The sequence below is a fragment of the Aedes aegypti genome, unplaced genomic scaffold (genome assembly GCF_002204515.2).
Source record: "Aedes aegypti strain LVP_AGWG unplaced genomic scaffold, AaegL5.0 Primary Assembly AGWG_AaegL5_hic_scaff_1995_PBJ_arrow, whole genome shotgun sequence".
Lineage (NCBI taxonomy): Eukaryota > Metazoa > Arthropoda > Insecta > Diptera > Culicidae > Aedes > Aedes aegypti.
The window spans coordinates 112,774-130,891 of record NW_018735483.1 but is presented as its reverse complement, the minus strand read 5'-3'; the positions used below and the strand labels follow the sequence as shown (position 1 = coordinate 130,891).

General features: G+C 42.0%; 1 protein-coding gene and 1 long non-coding RNA gene across 3 annotated transcripts in view; one reads left to right on the top strand and one right to left on the bottom strand.

The window, feature by feature from the left end:
• LOC110680910 (transcription factor TFIIIB component B'' homolog) overlaps nt 1-14,285 on the bottom strand; it is a 34,010-nt gene extending 19,725 nt beyond the window's left edge. Inside the window, exons 1-3 of one of the 2 annotated variants that reach the window (XM_021856697.1) lie at nt 13,683-14,285; nt 509-1,150; nt 288-439 (exon numbers count right to left, since the gene is read on the bottom strand). In XM_021856697.1, coding sequence (XP_021712389.1) covers nt 288-439; nt 509-1,150; nt 13,683-13,956 — 1,068 coding nt within the window. In that variant the 5' untranslated portion in view covers nt 13,957-14,285. Of the gene's footprint in view, nt 1-287; nt 440-508; nt 1,151-2,730; nt 2,916-13,682 lie in introns of those variants that run through there. The other variant, XM_021856698.1, reaches the window with a different exon arrangement.
• A 1,870-nt stretch (nt 14,286-16,155) lies between these two features.
• Nucleotides 16,156-16,768, top strand: LOC110680909. Its single transcript, XR_002503023.1, has 2 exons — nt 16,156-16,400; nt 16,514-16,768. It is a non-coding gene; the product is annotated as an uncharacterized LOC110680909 (long non-coding RNA).
• Nucleotides 16,769-18,118: the final 1,350 nt, after the last annotated feature.

Genomic DNA, 18,118 nt, shown 5'->3' with positions numbered 1-18,118 from the left:
AGACCCAGTTGATACAAGAAGACGGAGTACAAATCTTGAGAACCGGACATTCAGTCACACTGAAAACTTAATCGATTGGTCACTAGTTGGTGGCTAAAGGTGAAGTGCTAAACACTTTATGCTTCTCTAGATTCGTGCCCTTAAAAAATCGATGTTGTGTTTGGCATCGTTTTATCTTCACCTTGAGAAATGTATATCTACGAATTGCACTAGAACTAGATCAACGCAAATATTACTACAACTAATACAAAATGAAGTTATCTTTATCAATAGATTGTTCGACTTACCTTCAATTTCAAATCCCTCCGGGTTCGATTCGGAAACAGCTGGATCATCATGGAAAAGTCAGTCCCAATTGTATGCAAGCACCTGTAGAAACGGATTGTCTCCTCCGGGGGCCAATCCCTCGTCCTCTTGTAGCGACTGTAGTAGCCGGAATCTAGAACAAAAAAGCAATCATAGTTCAGTGAATATCCCAAGAATCGATCCATCAATTTCTTTGACGTACTTCCGCTGAATTCGTCCATGTAGACAATCTCCGCCTTGGCCAGGCTATCCCTTATGGCCTTCTCCCGCTCGTTTTCAACCACCAGACTTGCCTCGTCCAGGATCATCTCCCCGTTGGGTCCCAGCTTGATTTGCGGCGTCAGTTGCAATGGCGGAGGAGCACTCGGAGGTTCCGGCGGAGCCATTATTGGAGCTGGCGTTGGAGAGCGTGACTTGCTTACGCTCCGTCGCTCCCGATCAACCGACCGGGGAATATTCTCCATCGAGCCCTTCTTACTGAGCGCTGGACTCTTCATCGGATTCTTGACCGGATTGTAGTAGATCATGTCGAACATGGTCAGCGATTGCTTGTCGATGTTCTGAATGTTGTTCAATCGCTTCCGAAGGTCCCGTTTGGCGTCCGATGCCTTTTGCGATTCCTCCTGTTTGATCGTTTTGCGAGATTTCAAGCTGACATCCGAATAGGACTTGTTGGAAGTCATCGATTCCGTACGGATCCTCTTCCGGGGGCTGTTCAGTGCGTTGATGTAGGCAAATTTGGAATCCAATTTCTTTGGTGAGTGTGGCTCTTCGGTGTTTATCTCCAGCGGAGTGTGTGGCAGAGGAGCGGGTGTGGTGATTCGAGGTGGTTCTTCGACAGGTTCTAGAAAAAGCAAATTTACAAATTAATTCATCAGTGATCTGGTCAGTTTTTCAAAGCCAATTACTAAAAAGACTCTTTTGAAGGCATTTCAAAACAAAATTTATTGAACGCTAATCTACTCGCTTTCTATGATAAAAAAACCATTGATAGTTGTCACAGACGCTTGCACCTATGGTTTAGGGGGAGTGTTACGACTAGAGTTACTGTGCACGTGCAGGAGCCTCATTGCTTGCAAGCGCACGGGCGCTCTGCACATTGTGAGACCTTTTTCGGTGCGCCTCATTTTTCTTGAGATGTGTCTCACTGCGGTCTCATGCGCTCCGTCATATGTGCTGTTTAAAACTCAGCGCAATAATTGAAGTCATTACAAAAGTTTTCTACGATGGTGAGCAGTAGCGCCGAGCAGCGCATGAGACGAGTCTCCCCGAGAGCACATCACCTAGCGCGCGCTTTAAGAATTTTCGTGAGCCTTCGTCTAGCGCAGCACACTACGATTCCGATGAGCTGAGAGACGGTTTGGTTGGAGGCTCGTCAGTACATTTATGTGCTCCTGAGAAATATGTAACTCTAGTTACGACCCCTCGGTCGGCGCATCTCACGACACTGAAACTTCGAGTACAGTCAACTTTCGTTCGTTGCACTAAGCCTGTAGCCCACTTAGTGAAAGACTTATGTCGTTTTCGATTATTCCCGACGGTGCACCGCGCGAGTGTAACAATTGACACCGGAAAATAGAACGGTTTCGGTGCAATATTTTGACAGCGTATGATAGTATTAGTGAAGGCGTCAATCAAAACAAAATGTCATTCTTCAAACAGATAGAACAGCTGTTTCTGTTATTCTTAATTTGCTGTAAGGGATTCGGAACCATTAGAAGATTCGTTCGTGTTTTGTATAGTTTGTTAATGGTGTTTACAGCACTGGCTGAATATAAAATGTTTAAATAAATGTTTGGTATATGTACATTAATTTATTTTTCCTGAGAATTGATACCATGATACATGTTTCGTAATTGAATAATATATGTTTAAAATTCAGAATTTGCATATTTCAATACTAAGAATTTGTTTAATTTCATCCAATCTTTCGGGCTAATAATTTCGCCAAAACTCATACTTCCGCAATATTTCTAGCTCACGATGTAAAAGGTGAATCTTTTTTTTTGTAATAAGGCGAAGAGGGCAACGGAAATCAATCATTGCATTAGAATAGAATTCTAATGGAAAAGCAATATCGATCACTCGTCAATATTTTTAAAAATATGCATCCATGAGCAAATTTCGGAAAATTTGACTGAACTCAAGTGTTTTTAATATAGTACTTACTGGTATACATGCAATCCAAACATCTGAGAGAATTCCTTTTTTAATATAAGCTGATGAAACATACTCAGTATCCTTTATTATTCTTATAAGCCTGTATTTATTGTAGCATTAATAAATGCTTAGAATATTTCTTCTTTTACTGAATAAAAAAAAAACAATTCCGAAACAAATCAACAAAATCTGCCAAAAGGACCAAAACAAGAACGCCACTGACAGTTAAGAACCATATATGTATTGGTAAAAAGAGTGCATTACCTGCTACACCCAGCTCGATCAGGGTGTAGGATTTTCTGCACCGGTGGCAATCGGGTGTAGAAACGGTGTGCTACCTGCGGAATAAAAGAACGGTTTGGGTGCAACTTTTGCTACACCGGTGGGAAAACGGTGCAGGCGGTGCAAATAAAGAAAAACGACATTACACTAATCGGGCTGAGTGTCGAACTGTCAAATAACATAGAACAAAAGAAAAACAGAGCTACCAACATTGATAAATTGCGTCTTATGTCAGAAAATGACGCTTGCCTTCGTTTTAGGTGGGCTATAGCCCAACTAACGGGAGCCCAATTAAAACGTAGCCCACTCAAAGACCTGGACAACCGTAGATCGAAAGAAGAAGAAAAAGAAGTAGGAAGTGCAGGAGCGCAGGGATACCAGGCCAGAGAAAGGTAGGAGGTTAGGTGCCAAGCGCGAAAAGGGTGATGCGATCATCATTAAGACGGAAGAGTCCAAGTACTCGGAAGTCCTGAAGGCGATGCGCAGTGACACAAAGCTCGCAGATCTAGGAGCCGACGTACGCAGTGTCAGACGCACTCGTACAGGTGAAATGATCCTCGAGCCGTTCAGCTACGGAAAGGTCCAGCAGGAACTCAGGTGGCCTTAGTACACCTACCTGTGGCGGACGCAAATAAGTTCGCTAAGGTAGGTAAGATCAAGGTTGGTTGGTCAGTATGCTCACTGAACATACATGAGCAACCGATGATCTGCTTTAGGTGTAAGGAACCAGGACACAAGTCCTGGGGCTGTAAAGGCCCTGATAGGACCAAGTTGTGTAGGCGTTGTGGTGAGGAAGGTCATAAGGCACTAGGCTGCAAGAACCCTCCCAAGTGCTTGATTTGTTCCGGGAAGTCCGGGAAGTCCGGGAAGAGCCATAAATGAAAAGTCACAGTGCCGGTAACGCAGCTGAACCTAAACCACTGTGACGCAACTCAGCAACTGTTGTATCAGGCAGTTGCTAAGTGGGGGACGGATATCGCCATCATATCGGACCCATACCGAGTACCCGTCGGCAACGGCAACTGGGTCGTGGATGGATCCGGAAAAATGGCGGCGATATGAACGACGGGTAAATACCCCGTCCAGGAGTTGGTGTCTAGGGAAAGTGTACCAGTTATGGCCATAGTGGTTCCCTATTTGGTTATATGTGACATTTTGAAAACTTTCACATTTTAAATCTTTTTGAATGCTTTAACATCAAGCTATATCTAAAATCTAACAACTACGACACACAAAAATTTTCAAAATTTGAAGGCATTAAAGTAATCACGTATGGCGAAATAGGGAACCACTATGTCCATAACTGGTACACTTACCCTACTACCTACGAGGGCTTCGTGATCGCCAAGGTAAACGGGGTCCTCTTCTGTAGCTGCTATGCGCCTCCGAGTTGGTCGACCGAGCGGTTCACGCAGATGCTGGACTGTATGACGACCGCGCTGACAGGGCGAAGGCCAGTTGTAATAGCGGGTGACTTCAATGCCTGGGCCGTGGAATGGGGAAGCCGTAACACGAACCAGCGAGGTCAAATCCTGCTAGAGGCACTGGCCGTGCTAGATGTCGATCTGGCTAATGTCGGTACCAAAAGTACCTTAAGCCGTAATGGAGCGGAGTCGATTATCGACGTTACTTTTTGTAGTCCTGGCCTAACGAGTAGTTCGAACTGGAGGGTAGACGATGCCTACACTCACAGCGACCACCTGGCGGTTCGCTACAGTATCGACTACAACAACAGCAGACAGCGGGTTGAGGAAGCGGCTAGGTAAAGGCAAAGCCCTGGTAGGTGGAAGACATCGTACTTCAATGATGAAGTACTTAGGGAGGGCTCCGCCGTGAGCGTAACCTACTCGGCCTAAGCGGGGACGAACTGGTAGCGGTGCTTACGCGTGCATGCGATGCGACCATGCCTAGAAAAGTCCACCCTAGGAATGGGATACCACCGACGTACTGGTGGACTCAAGCTATTGCGAACCTGCGCCGTGCCTGCCTACGGGCCAGGAGACGGATGCAGCGAGCACGTACCGAGCAGGAGCGTGAAGAACGACGGGCGGTGTTCACCGCTGCCAAAGTCGCGCTGAAGTCCGAGATAAGGGCAAGCAAAAAGGCCTGCTTCGAGGGACTCTGTCAGAGTGCTAACGCGAACCCGTGGGGTGATGCCTACAGGATCGTTATAGCGAAGACAAGAGGTGCAATTGCTCCTACGGAGCAATCTTCACAGATGCTGGAGGGGATCATCGAAGGGCTCTTCCCGCGCCACAACCCTAGCCCATGGCCTCCTTTTGTAGGACAGCCGGGGATTTGGATTGGCGATGAGGATAGAGTAACCGATGAGGAACTTGTAGGGATTGCAAAATCCCTAAGCACGGGGAAGGCACCAGGTCCGGACGGAGTTCCAAACCTGGCCCTCAAAGTCGCAATCTTGGAGGCTCTCGGTATGTTCAGATCTGCTACGCAGATATGCCTGGACGAGAGAGTATTTCCAGATGCGTGGAAGAGGCAGAGTCTGGTACTATTGCCAAAGGCGGGGAAACCACCCGGTGACCCGTCGGCGTATAGACCAATATGCTTGATTGACACGGTGGGGAAAGTGCTCGAGAAGATCATCCTCAACAGACTGTCAAGGTACACCGAGGGTGTAATTGGTCTCTCAGGCAACCAGTTCGGCTTCCGGAAAGGGAGGTCCACCGTAGACGCTATTCTGACGGTTAAGAAAACCGCTGAGATAGCACTCCAGCGTAAGAGGAGGGGTATTCGCTACTGCGCAGTAGTGACCCTGGATGTAAGGAACGCATTTAATAGTGCCAGTTGGGCGGCTATTGCTGATGCGCTCCTGCGTCTGGGGATACCCGAGTACCTGTACAAGATTCTCGGAAGTTACTTCCAGAATCGGGTATTAGTCTATGACACAGAGGTGGGCCGGAAGTGCTTTCACATAACCTCAGGACTCCCGCAAGGTTCCATCATGGGTCCGGTGTTATGGAATGTCATGTACGACGAGGTGTTGAGATTAAAATTCCCGGCGGGTGTGGTCATCGTTGGCTTTGCCGACGATATTACGCTGGAGGTCTACGGTGAATCGATCGAAGAAGTGGAATTGACTGCAGCCCACTCGATCGCAATTGTGGAGGAGTGGATGAGCTCCAGGAAACTGGAATTGGCTCACCACAAAACTGAGGCTGTTGTTGTCAACAACCGAAAGTCGGTGCAGCAAGCGGTGATCAGTGTGGGCGACTGCACAATCACTTCGAAGCGCTCCGTCAAACACTTGGGGGTGATGATCGACGACAAGCTTACCTTCGGTAGCCATGTCGATTATGCCTGCAAGAGAGCCTCCACAGCTATTGTGGCACTGTCCCGGATGATGTCCAATAGCTCTGCGGTGTACGCCAGCAAGCGTAAGCTTCTGGCCAGTGTCGCCTCGTCCATACTGAGGTATGGTGGCCCGGCTTGGGGCACGGCTTTGAGTACCGATAGCTACCGTAGCAAGCTAGAGAGTACTTATAGGCTAATGTGCCTGAGGGTTGCGAGCGCGTACCGTACCGTGTCACACGATGCACTTTGTGTCATCACCGGTATGATGCCTATTGGTATCCTTATCATGGAAGACATAGAGTGCTTCGAAATGCGCGGCACAAGAGGCATACGCAGGACTGCCAGACTGGCCTCCATGGTCAAATGGCAGCGTGCGTGGGACAGTTCCACCAAGGGAGTGTGGACTCACAGGTTGATTCCGAGGTTAGATATCTGGGTCAATAGGCGCCATGGGGAACTAACATTCCACCTAACACAGGTCCTTTCGGGTCATGGATGCTTTAGACAGTATCTACACCGTTTCGGTCATGCGGGTTCTCCCGAACGTCCAGTTTGTGCAGGTTTAGAGGAAACGGCGGAACACGTTTTGTTCGTGTGCCCGCGTTTCCGCACAATGCGTGACCGCATGTTTGCCACATGCGGTCGGGACACGACTCCGGACAATTTGGTCCAGAGGATGTGTGCAGACGAGTTTGGCTGGAATGCCGTTTCATCGGCTATCACCCACATCGTCTCGGAACTCCAAAGGAGGTGGCGTGTGGACTCGAGGAGTGACTAGTGCAGACGCTAATCAACAGGTGGTCCAAGGGTTCGCAGTCGGCTACGTAGGTCATACCGGTGCCCTACGGTCGAAATCGACCCTTACAGCGATTAAGTGGCCGCGGGGAGAACATCCTGGTAGCGCTGCTGTCGTGGCGCCGGCCTACTGGGTGGATACGAGCCTCTGGTTGTTCGGGGCAGGTGGAGGCCCCTTCGTCAGCAATCCCAGCTGGTGCTAGCTGATAGGGCCTGAGCCTTCAGTAGGTCAAATTGCGAAGCCCGCAGTATCAGTTCTTGATACCTGCGGTGCAGCTGGGCGCGGGCTTAGTGGTCGACCCTGCCCGCCTTCAGCGGACAACGGGAGGTGAGGACCACCCGGGAAGCTGGCAATGCGCCAGCATGCTACCTTGGTGGACCCCCATAAGCGTGTCATCGATGTTCGTTGCTGCATGGCTACGCAGCTAACCTGGAGGATGCGATGTGCAATAGCCCCTCTCCGAAGCAATGCCTTCTTGGTGGTCCCGGAGAGACGAAGGGTTTGGCGGCAATGGATATGGTTTAGTGGGTCGGGGGTGTAGTCCTGTTTACTGCTTGTACGTAGTAAATGGTCCCCAACCCCACACTCCCGGACCTCGGTCCGGAGTCTGTTGAGCAGATTATCCCCCCATTGCTTAGAAGGAAAAAAAAAGGTTCACAACAACATCTACACTAGGGCACCCATACCATGGACCAATGCACGAGTTCACTAATTTGACTTTAGAGCGGTACCAAATTCACTCGTTACCATGGTCACATGAATAACACGGCACCGCTAAAACGTCAAATAGTGAACCTGTGCATAGGTCCATAGAAGAAAGATCGAGTGATTTGATGCCTCGCTGCTGTCCTTTAGAATTTAAAGTCTCGGTGTATCCTTATTTTTATATTAGCTATTTGCTATTAGTATCAAAACTAGGAGCAGCTTACTTAATAAGGTTGTGTGAATTTGTCATAAACAGCCACGAATTTGAGTCCTAATCATATTTCTTTTAGGATAACCTGTAATACAGAAAAATATTCAGATGAGATCACAAGTCGCATCTAGAAAGCTATAATCTTCATTTATATTGTTTTATCTACAATTTGCGGTAAGACAAACTAACTAGTTAGAATTTTGTCAATTAAGTAACAATACGATGGCACAAATCTCCCAACTGGTGGGGAACGTGCCTTTGGAGCCGGCCTTCTGATACCTGAACAATACGATACAGTGTGTTATGCAGGGTACGTCGTTTGCTGATGTGCTACCGGAGAACTCATTCTAGCCTTTGAACCTTGTAAAGAGCGGTAAGGACAAATGAATTCACATTGAAAAGAATAGCTAAGAAAACCTAAAGGCTCTTTAGAGGATATCCCTTCATTCGTTTCGCCTAGAGTGTAGAAACAACAATTTTCGTTCTGAATTAAAGTACTAAACGTAAGTTAAATTCAAGATAATAATGCTACTTCTCTAATGAATTTCATAACTTATAGGAAGTTTTTAATATACCTTTGCCGTTATTAAAAAACTTGGAAATCGTATTTATTCTGAGTTGGCTGCTCGCCAACAGGGAGTATTAGCACAAACGGAAAATGGAGTTGAACGTCCTATATGTTTTACCTCATTTTCCTTTCCACGGCGCTAAAAAAAAGTATCCAATATTATATTTAGAGGCTTTAGCTTTGGTATTTGTTATAAAAAAATCCATAAGTTTCTGTTTGGCCAGCAATTTAAAGTATTTACTGATCATAAATCTTTAATTGGTATTTTTGGAAAGGATGGACGAAATTCTATATTTGTAACTAGATTACAACGTTACGTGATGGAACTCTTTATTTACGATTTTGTAATTGAGTACCGCCCTGGAAGTAAATTAGGGAATGCTGATTTTTGCAGTAGATTTCCACTGGATCAGAGAATACCAGGAGGTTTGGATCAGGAATACCGTGACATGCTCTATTACCGTGAGGTTAAAAAAAATCAAGTTTCAATCGATCAGATAAAAATAACGTATGATTATTTTCAAGTCTTTTATGTTTTATATAGTAGACCGTTTTATATACTTTGCATAAAAAATATGATTTGAACCATTTTGAAAATTTTAACCATAGTTACAGTTGATGTTGTTAAACATACCAGTGTTCCAAATACCGTGCATCTGATCCCGACTGCTGAGTCACATTTTGAAACATCTCTCAATTGAACGAACGAAGCGCATCAAAAATAAAACTTTTGTATCGAAGAACGTATTGAGGTTTGCATGATTGATTCGGGAAATAAAATGTATATTTCACTTCGCCATTTTGGAATTATAACTGAAACACGGTATTTGGAACACATAAGCAACCGTGCCCTAATACCGTGTATTGACACCAGGTGATTACATTCTAACATTATTTTTGCTTGTTTGTGTGTGCAACTTTAGTTCAAGTTTGTCATGGCTTTCTAAATACTACTTAATGTGCTAACGTTTGTGACAACCATTTAGAAAAATAAATAATATAATATGCTAGAAATCCACATAATTCCCAAATACACGGTATTAGACAACACACGGAATTAGAGCAGGTTACGGTACATAAAAAGCCTATTTTTTTAAAATGATTTTTCAAAAGAAACACAAGTAGACAAGTGTTTGTTTGAAATAATAAATTTCATTACTTTTAGATGGCCTAAAGTTGTTCCTACTCAATATAGAGATTTTCATGCCCAAATGTTTAAACTTGAATTGGTTGACAACGTGTTGAAGCTTGAAGATAAGGTACAGTATGGCCCATAAAAAATGCGAAAATCTTCATATCATGTTTTATAATAGTTTTTACATAGAAAATGTGAATGAAACATTAATATTATTCATTACTTGTATTGTTTAATCTATTTAGACTCAATTTTTCGCTTTGGACATGATTTTATATGTTACTTTCGCTTTACCAGAGAGAAATTGGAAGCATACATTTAAATTTTATCATGCGGACGTCGAGTTCAATATCTGTGTGATGAAAGCTTCTAAAACATCAACGACGGCGTGAGATTCTTCACAGGCCTTTTCTCCAGCATACGCCCATATCAAACGATAGAATTGGTTCATACCTGGGTAATTGAAAACTTAAACATATTTTCGAAAAAACTACTCATTTTGGAGAGCATTGATTGAACCTTCATATAAGTGTGATAAGCGGCTCGGTTTTGCTCGAAACCTATTAGCTCTAGTATTGATATAAGTTGTCTCTAACCGAAGGAACAAATTTTATCCTCAAAAATCTGTTATAGGCCTCCGTATTTATTTTTTATTCAACTTTAACAAAAAAATAAAGGCATATCAAACCTATAAAACGCAAATGCCCTCAAAACTATGACCCTAGCAATATATTTTATTGTGATCATGAAAAACACGTTCTCTAAGAACTCCTCCATCCTCTGATACCAAACAAACCAAAATTTTCAACAATAAAGTGTGATTTTTGAAGGTGGAAAGTTTATCACCAGAGTATACGACAATCAAACGCTGTTTCTAGCTTTGGGCGGGCAAAACCTTTGAACTTATTTGCTTTATTACATTATATAGGACAGTAAGAAAAATATTACAAAAATTGTCCTGTATAGCGAAGTGGTGTCAGAATATACTACAATAATAAAAAAAACATTCACTATCAAAAACAATGAAAATAACGCTTGTAGATGCTATATTCACGTTCCAACAATTTTCGCATTTTTTATGGGCCATACTGTAGTAGTTCCTTACTCATTGAGAGAAGGAATTTTAAAGTTATTGCATACAAAAGAGGCATTGAAAAAGTTTTTGCTTGACAATAAAACGAAAGCTTTAGACATGGATTTCAAGTTAAATTTATTTCTGATTTTGAAGGGATATTTCCTTCTGAAAAAATGCTCTCATACAAACCAAAAATGTTGCTGGATTTGATCAATCCGCATAAAACCTACAAATGTTTTTTTAAGTGATGGCGAGCGAAAATCAGAAAGTTCTGTGTTAAAGAACGTATCGGGTTCTTCTTCAGCAGTTTTTAATGGTCCTCAGAATGATTTAAATAAGCTGGTGACAGGGGATAAGATATTTACGAAAATGTTAACAAATTTCCAGGATGGTTGGAAGCTGTGTTTATAAAAAGAATGTCTGATAAAGTTTTCCAGATTCTGGTCGGTAAGCACAATACGAATGCGCACAGGCGACAGTTGAAGGCTGCTTACGAACCCAAACGAATTCGGACAGTGGTACAACTGCCAACAACCACAATGAAAAAACGTAAGAGGGAGTCAATCGATGAGGACAAAGATTTCTACGGATTTTCAGATGTCCCAAGACCAGAAGATGTTTCCCAACGAAAAAAGGCCAAACATTCTTGGAACCTGTAGTACAGTGAGACGGTTCCAGAATCACCACCATAAAAAATATTGCCACAACACTATAATAATAACAATAGCAAAATTCTTGATGCAATCTTTGAGAAATTTGCTGTAGGAATTCTAAAAAAAAATCCCTAAGAAATACTCAGAGAAAATCCCAAAGAGCGTGAATCCGTGAAAAATCATGGAAAATGCCTGAAGCGGTTTCCTTTGTAATAATAACTGACGGTATTTCTAGAAAAAAATCTTTGTGCGAATACTTGAACAATTTCTTGAAGGAAGCCCTGAAGAACTTTCATTCAACATCCCTGAAAATTCCTTGAAGAGTCAATAAACTATTTTCTGTTGTAAAAATTCCTAGAGAATATCTGTGAATCTCCCAATCAACATAGAAGACATAGAATGATTGAAGAAAATAATAGTAAAATCTGAAATTCTCGTATGAATATCCAATTCCAATGGAAATGCCTGTATCTTGGCATAATCACTACAAGGATTTCCAAAGGAATCCCAGGATGAATACTTAAACGATTTCTTAGGGTAATTTGTGTTCTCCAGAGCAACGTTTAGTGTAGGTAACCCATGACGGAATTCTTGTTCCATGAAAAGTTCTTCGAGAAAGTTTTAGCAAAATCTCTGGAAGAATCTCTTAAGTAATAAAATTATGGATTTATTGCAAGGGACTGCTGGAAGAATCATGAAAAAATGTCTGGAAGAATCAAGAAAAACGTCTGAAGTAATCTTGGATGAAGAAATCTAAGGAGGAATTTCTAAAATAATTTATAGTGTAATCCTTTCAACATCTCGGAGAAATGTCTTTAACTAACTCAGTAAAAGTATTTGTTATATTTTTGAAGAAGTTCATGAAAAATAAACATTGAAAACTGTAGAGAAATTCTTGAACTTCTTGGTGGATTTTTTAAGATTCTCCTGATCGAATATTCGAGCAATTTCTCCCAGGAACTCTCAAGGAATCCCTTCTGCACATGTATTAGTAGAGGAATATTTGTGTGAAATCTTGGAAGAATCTCTGGAGAAATTCCTAGAAACAGTGACTAAAGAATCTCAGGACAAATTTTGATTGAATCCTGGAAATTCTCGCCGATCATAGAATTTATAGAATATCTAAAGCCTGCTGGGGCCTAGCCGTAGCAGTAAACGCGCAGCTATGTCTGTTTCTGTTCGGGATGAACCACTGCGACCAGTTTTCTTTGATCTTTTGTGGTATACCCGTGTCCTTTGTTTAGTGCATGTCGTTCTACTCCATTACTATTGAGAAATAATGAAGTAGTCGTTTTTTATACAAATATCATTCTTTACCATTTTGCATAGAGCCTCTTTAGAAAAAGATACCGCTATTTATACCTTTTGGAGAAAACAGTTTGTCACCATTAAACTCTCAATAGCGCGCCTCTTAATCAGGTTCTGCCACTAAGCTGGTTGAATGATATTGATTTTGACCATGCATCGGTATTCTAGCGTATCAAATTATTGCTTCTACTTATAAGGTTCAAAGTCATTTTTTGAAACTGTGAACATGTTTCATCACATGAGACATTTAGATTCCTTGAAACAAAAAGCTTATTTTAGAAGTTAAGAGGTCTGCTACTCCACTGATTCGGAATCGTTTCCCTCCTAGATATCGAAAGATAAACTCTTGAACTTGGTAAGCAATTGTCTCATGCGTTGGAACCAACCTCAGATGCTGATTGAGCCATTTTTCCACTTCGTCATCTCATCACCTCATCATCTAGGACAAATAGGTGGGTCTTAGTGGCTTGTTACTCTCTTATACTCTTCCGACCGTAACTTATAAGTATTCACAAGAACAGATACAGCAAGAGTACAATTTGTTAGATCTTACCCCGAACACACCTCGAAAAGGTATTCTACCCGCGTTACGGGACAACGCGCAGCTATACAGCAAGACTAAGCTGAGGGGTGGGTTCGAATTCTACTGGTCGTGGATCTTTTAGTCCAGGAACTTTTCTCAAACTACCAGGGCATAGAGTATCTTCGTACCTGCCACACGTTATACACATGCAAAATGGTCAATTGGCAAAGAAAGCTCTCAGTTAATAACTGTGGATGTGCTCATAAGAACCTAAGACATAAAAACACAAACCTGAGAAGCAGATTCTGTTCCAGTTGGAACGTAGCGCCAAAAAGAAGAAGACAACCGGCTAGAAACCTGGATGTGTTCATGAACGAATCTTTGGAGAAATTTTTGAAATTGTAATTCATTTATCATACGTGGATTTATTAGTTTTACTTTACATAAGGTCATGGGAAGAAAAGAAGATTGAACAAATCGCTGAAGAAATTCTCGATAGGAGTCGTAGAAGGAATCCGGGAGAAATTCTTAGATATGCTTTAACGAATTTCTATGTAAATCTCGGTGGGAACTTTAAATGTAATGCCTAAATACTATATGGTACTATATTTGCGCCTCTTCTCGCTACCAGCTCTGTAATAAACATACTTGGAAATTTAAATGCTGACTGCTCTGCTACTGGGGAAGAAGCAGGGACCGGTTTTTGCTCTGCTTTACAAGCAGGTCGTTTCATCTCCGCTATTTCCGATGGTGGAAGATCTTCCTCTGCGTTTGCCACTTGCGGTTCCTCGATGTCTTCTTTGGGCTGGATCGGAGCGATCACCGGTTTCGATTCCTTACTTGGACCAGCTGCGGACGCTTTCGTTGGCCGCCGAATCGCAAGATTCGCGGCCACCTTGACGCGAGGCCTACGCATGGCCATGTTCCGGTGAAATGAGTACGAAAATTTCGACAAAAGTGTACTGATCAATAAAAAAAAGTGTTCAAAAATCACACGCAATCTTCACCACAATGTTGTAGGCAAAAGGGAGGAACTACATTTCAATCAAGTGAAAATTGCAACAAATGCACCGCTCAGCTTGAATTTACACTTGGCACACTACTTCTGATGTCTGTCGACGACATTCACGCACGAATTATGGGAAAATGATTGAATTTTCGCGAGAAAAACCAGAAAAACGAATCAGCATGAAATTCCGACTGCTGGCTGATGAAGAGGCGCTGCTCGTTTTTTTGTTGCTTTTCTTTTTTGACGTTTCGAATTTCGTCATCATCAGTCAATGATGATCATCACACGCGGGGAGCTGCACTGCATGATTTTCCGGCAGGCCAACTACCGAATGAACACTCAGAATCCGATCAAATCGTCGATAGTTTAAATGATAATCTTTTTTGCCATTCTTCAAGTTCACACGTAGTCTAGTTTTGAAGTTATACATTCCCCACATAATGGGCCGTATGAATAAAATGTAGTAAAGTTGAGTTTACTACATTCTCGGTAGTAAACGCTATATGTGGAACACGAGTGGAACATGTTTGTGTCATTTTCCTTTCTACACCTTTCGAACATACTACTAACAACGCATTGCTATGAATAAAGGTAGCATTTACTACAAAGCTACTGGTAGTTAGCTTCAGAGGTTGCTACACATGCTTTGAAATTGCAGAATTGAATAGAATAATTTACTTTTGAGTAAAAATCATGAGAAAACGATATGAGTTTTGATATTTCGGAAGGTATTTTGAGTTTTGTTTAGGAATTCTGAGGTTACGAAAACATTCGCCCCGCCAATGCTGAGATTCCGAAAAGATTACCGGCAGTAGAAATTTGTAATATCCGTGTGAATTCTGGCATTACGATAATTATGTTATTTTCTATGAATTTTAGGATGTCGGTAGGAATTCACATATTTATAATGTAATTCTGAATTTTTCGTGTAAATTCTGACATCTCAGATTTCCTTTGGAATTCCGAAATTCCTGTAGGAACTTTGGGATTCCGATTGGGATGTCGGATTTTTTATGGTAATTCTGAAAGTTTAAATACCATTCTAGGAATATTGCGGAATATTAGGTATCTGGTAAAAACTCTAGAATTGGGGTGGGAATGGGATTCCGAATATTAATCTCTTGGAATTCTGTGGGTATCTTTGAGACGGTATTGCTGTAAGAATCTATAAGATTGCGGTTGGATTCCTGCGGATTATTGTGTGAATATTTGTAATTCTGGAAATCAATCTTTGTAATAATTGTAAAAACCTTTAATAAGATTCCGTTGATCTCCAGTTCCGTTGGAATTTCAAAGCAAAGCTTTAATATAAACGATTTGAATGTCGGTAAATATTTTATAGATTTCAATGGGATTTTTTGTGAAATCGACAAGAATTTTGATAATTTCAAACCCTGGTGTTTTAGGGGAGATCTTCATTGAATTCTAACGACTACCAATGGAATCACTACAATTCCCATAAAAATCTCGACATTCTAAGTTCTAGACATTCCAAGGACACTATCAGAAACCCCACCAAAATAACGAGAATATCGCAGAAACACTTAGAACTTCCGGAATTCAACATGCTGTTAAGAAAACACACGGGGAGCATCAAAATTCTACCGCAATTTCACCAGAATCTCAGTACTGGTGCTAGAAAATATGTAATTCCAAATTTGATAGCTGTAATCTCAAGATCTCTTCATAGATGTTAAGCTAGTATTTAAAAAATCATCAATCACTGGCGTTGGCGAAGGTCGAAAACCACCCAGAAAATGCTTTGATGTACCATCATCATAAAATCATAGACATAAAGAGAATACCAGAATTACACTACAAATTTTGTCAAATAACAGCACCTTCATGATTTGTGCAAATTGTCGCGTAATCGATTAGATTCCATGCATTTTCTTCATATGCATGATTGTATTAATCTTAGGCGTCACTCTGAATAGATTGTTCTTTACGTGCAGAATCACTCTGCACTCTGAATGGAAATTTCTTAACATGCAGCTTCAGTCACTGCTCATGTTCGAAAGTAGTAAGCACTACATGTTCGAAAAGTTTTTTATTCATACCAAAAGTGTAGTAAACTTTGTGGATTTTGTTGTTGAGTAGATGCTACATGTAGTAAAGTTCAAAGTTTTTTATTCATATCACCCAATAAGTTAAACTATGCAAGTTTTGCACCCGCGAAATTTGACCAGTGTATAACTCCCACCGCTAACCACCATCATTGTTTTTTTTTCACGTTGTTGGTGTCAATTTTGTCGAGGTGAAATTGTAATTATTTGCGGCTAAAATACGTGTGTGTCTCGCGCAAGAAGTTGGATTTGAAACATCATTTGTTCCTAGACGATATGGGAAAATAAAAGGTAAGTCATTCTCAATATTTGTTGCTCTAAAGCCATCGACTTGTAAGAGGCGTTTTGGCCGAACAAATTCCAGCATATCTGTTTGATTTCAATGGATTGGTTTTTTGTTCTAGACACTTCCGAAGTGATGAACGGCAAGGAATCATTGTTGCAGATATTCCGGGCAACAATCCGAGACAATTGTGCAAAATGTTGAGCGGCAGAAGAGCGAAGTGGAAGGCAGAAAGAGATCCTGAAGCACCTTGACCGGAACATTTTAGTGATATTGATTAAAATATGCGAATGTACTCTTTCAACATTGTGATACGTAGATTCTTCATAATAAATAAATGTGTCCGTTCCGTCCGTTTACTGGTCTTTCATAGGAAGCTACTTACCTATTTCAACTTTAGATAGGTTGTCAAAAATCCAGAAGCCCTAAATCTGTTAAACTAAACACAAATATATTTAAGTTAGACATGGTTCCCTATATATTCAACTTATACTAGACTCGATTACCCGACCCTTAAACGAGACTTGGGGTCAACCAGGCGAAACGTCATTTAGTGTGACTTTTAAACTAGTTAGTGTAAATTATTTTCAGAGTGAATCCGAAGGGGATCATGGTATGAGGATGTGCACTAAGTTGTCTGGCCAAAGCGGAATATTCACTCACGGCAGGGGGTGGGAACTCGGCTCACTTGAAATTGTGCCGAAATGGACTTATCCACGGTCTTCTTTTATCCTCGACTTTCTTTCTCTTTTCTGCTCTAAATGCGGGCAGTGTTTACATAAAATGACATCCGGACCAACATCCGGACGACGAATGTTCACCGGATGAACATTAAGTGGATGAATGCACAACGAAATCGTTCATATTTTGTAAACACGGCCCGCAGTAAAAGGTGTTCTTCCCGATGGAAGAAGCTGCGTGACGTCATTGTAAATTAGTTCATATGCCGACTGTGCGAGAGTGAGCGATCGAATAGGCCAGGAGAACTTGTCATTCATTTTTCTGTCAAATCTCATACAAAATCTACTTTTTCTTTGACATAAATTCACTCTAGGTGAACCACTTCCCCTGGCCTATGGACCGATGCACGAGTTCACTATTTGACTTTTGAGCGGTGCCGAATTCACTTGTTTCCATGGGCACGTAAATAACACGGCACCGCTCAAACGTCAAATCGTGAGCGCATGCATTGGTCCATGGACCGATGCGCGAGTTCACTAATTTGACGTTTGAGCGGTGCCGTATTCACTTGTTGCCATGGTCACATAAATAACACGGCACCGTGTAGGGTCTGGGAGCACGGATCTAGCTAGAGGAGAAAATGGGCCATGGAGGGTTAAGGAAAGAGATGAGGTGGATGGGAAGGAAGAGAAGAGAGGGGTTGTTGTGAGATGGAAGAAAAGAGGAGTGACACGCGAATAAACCGGGGCCGTTATCAAAGCGAGTAAATAGTTACGAGATTCCGTGAACAATCCGAAGATACCGCTATACTACAAATTGGCGACGAAGGAAAACACAGGGTATGTATTTTAATCGAAAATCGACCTAGGAAAGTGAAAAATAAAAATGTTTAGAGTGTGCAGAGGTTGGCTTCAAAGTGGGAAACATGGCGTCGTCCGAAAATCATAGACAGCATGTGGTTTCTGTATTTGCTTGGTATGCTATCGGCCGTACGTCTGTATGTGTACGAGTGTTAGTGACATGTTTATAAATCTGCTTAATAGGG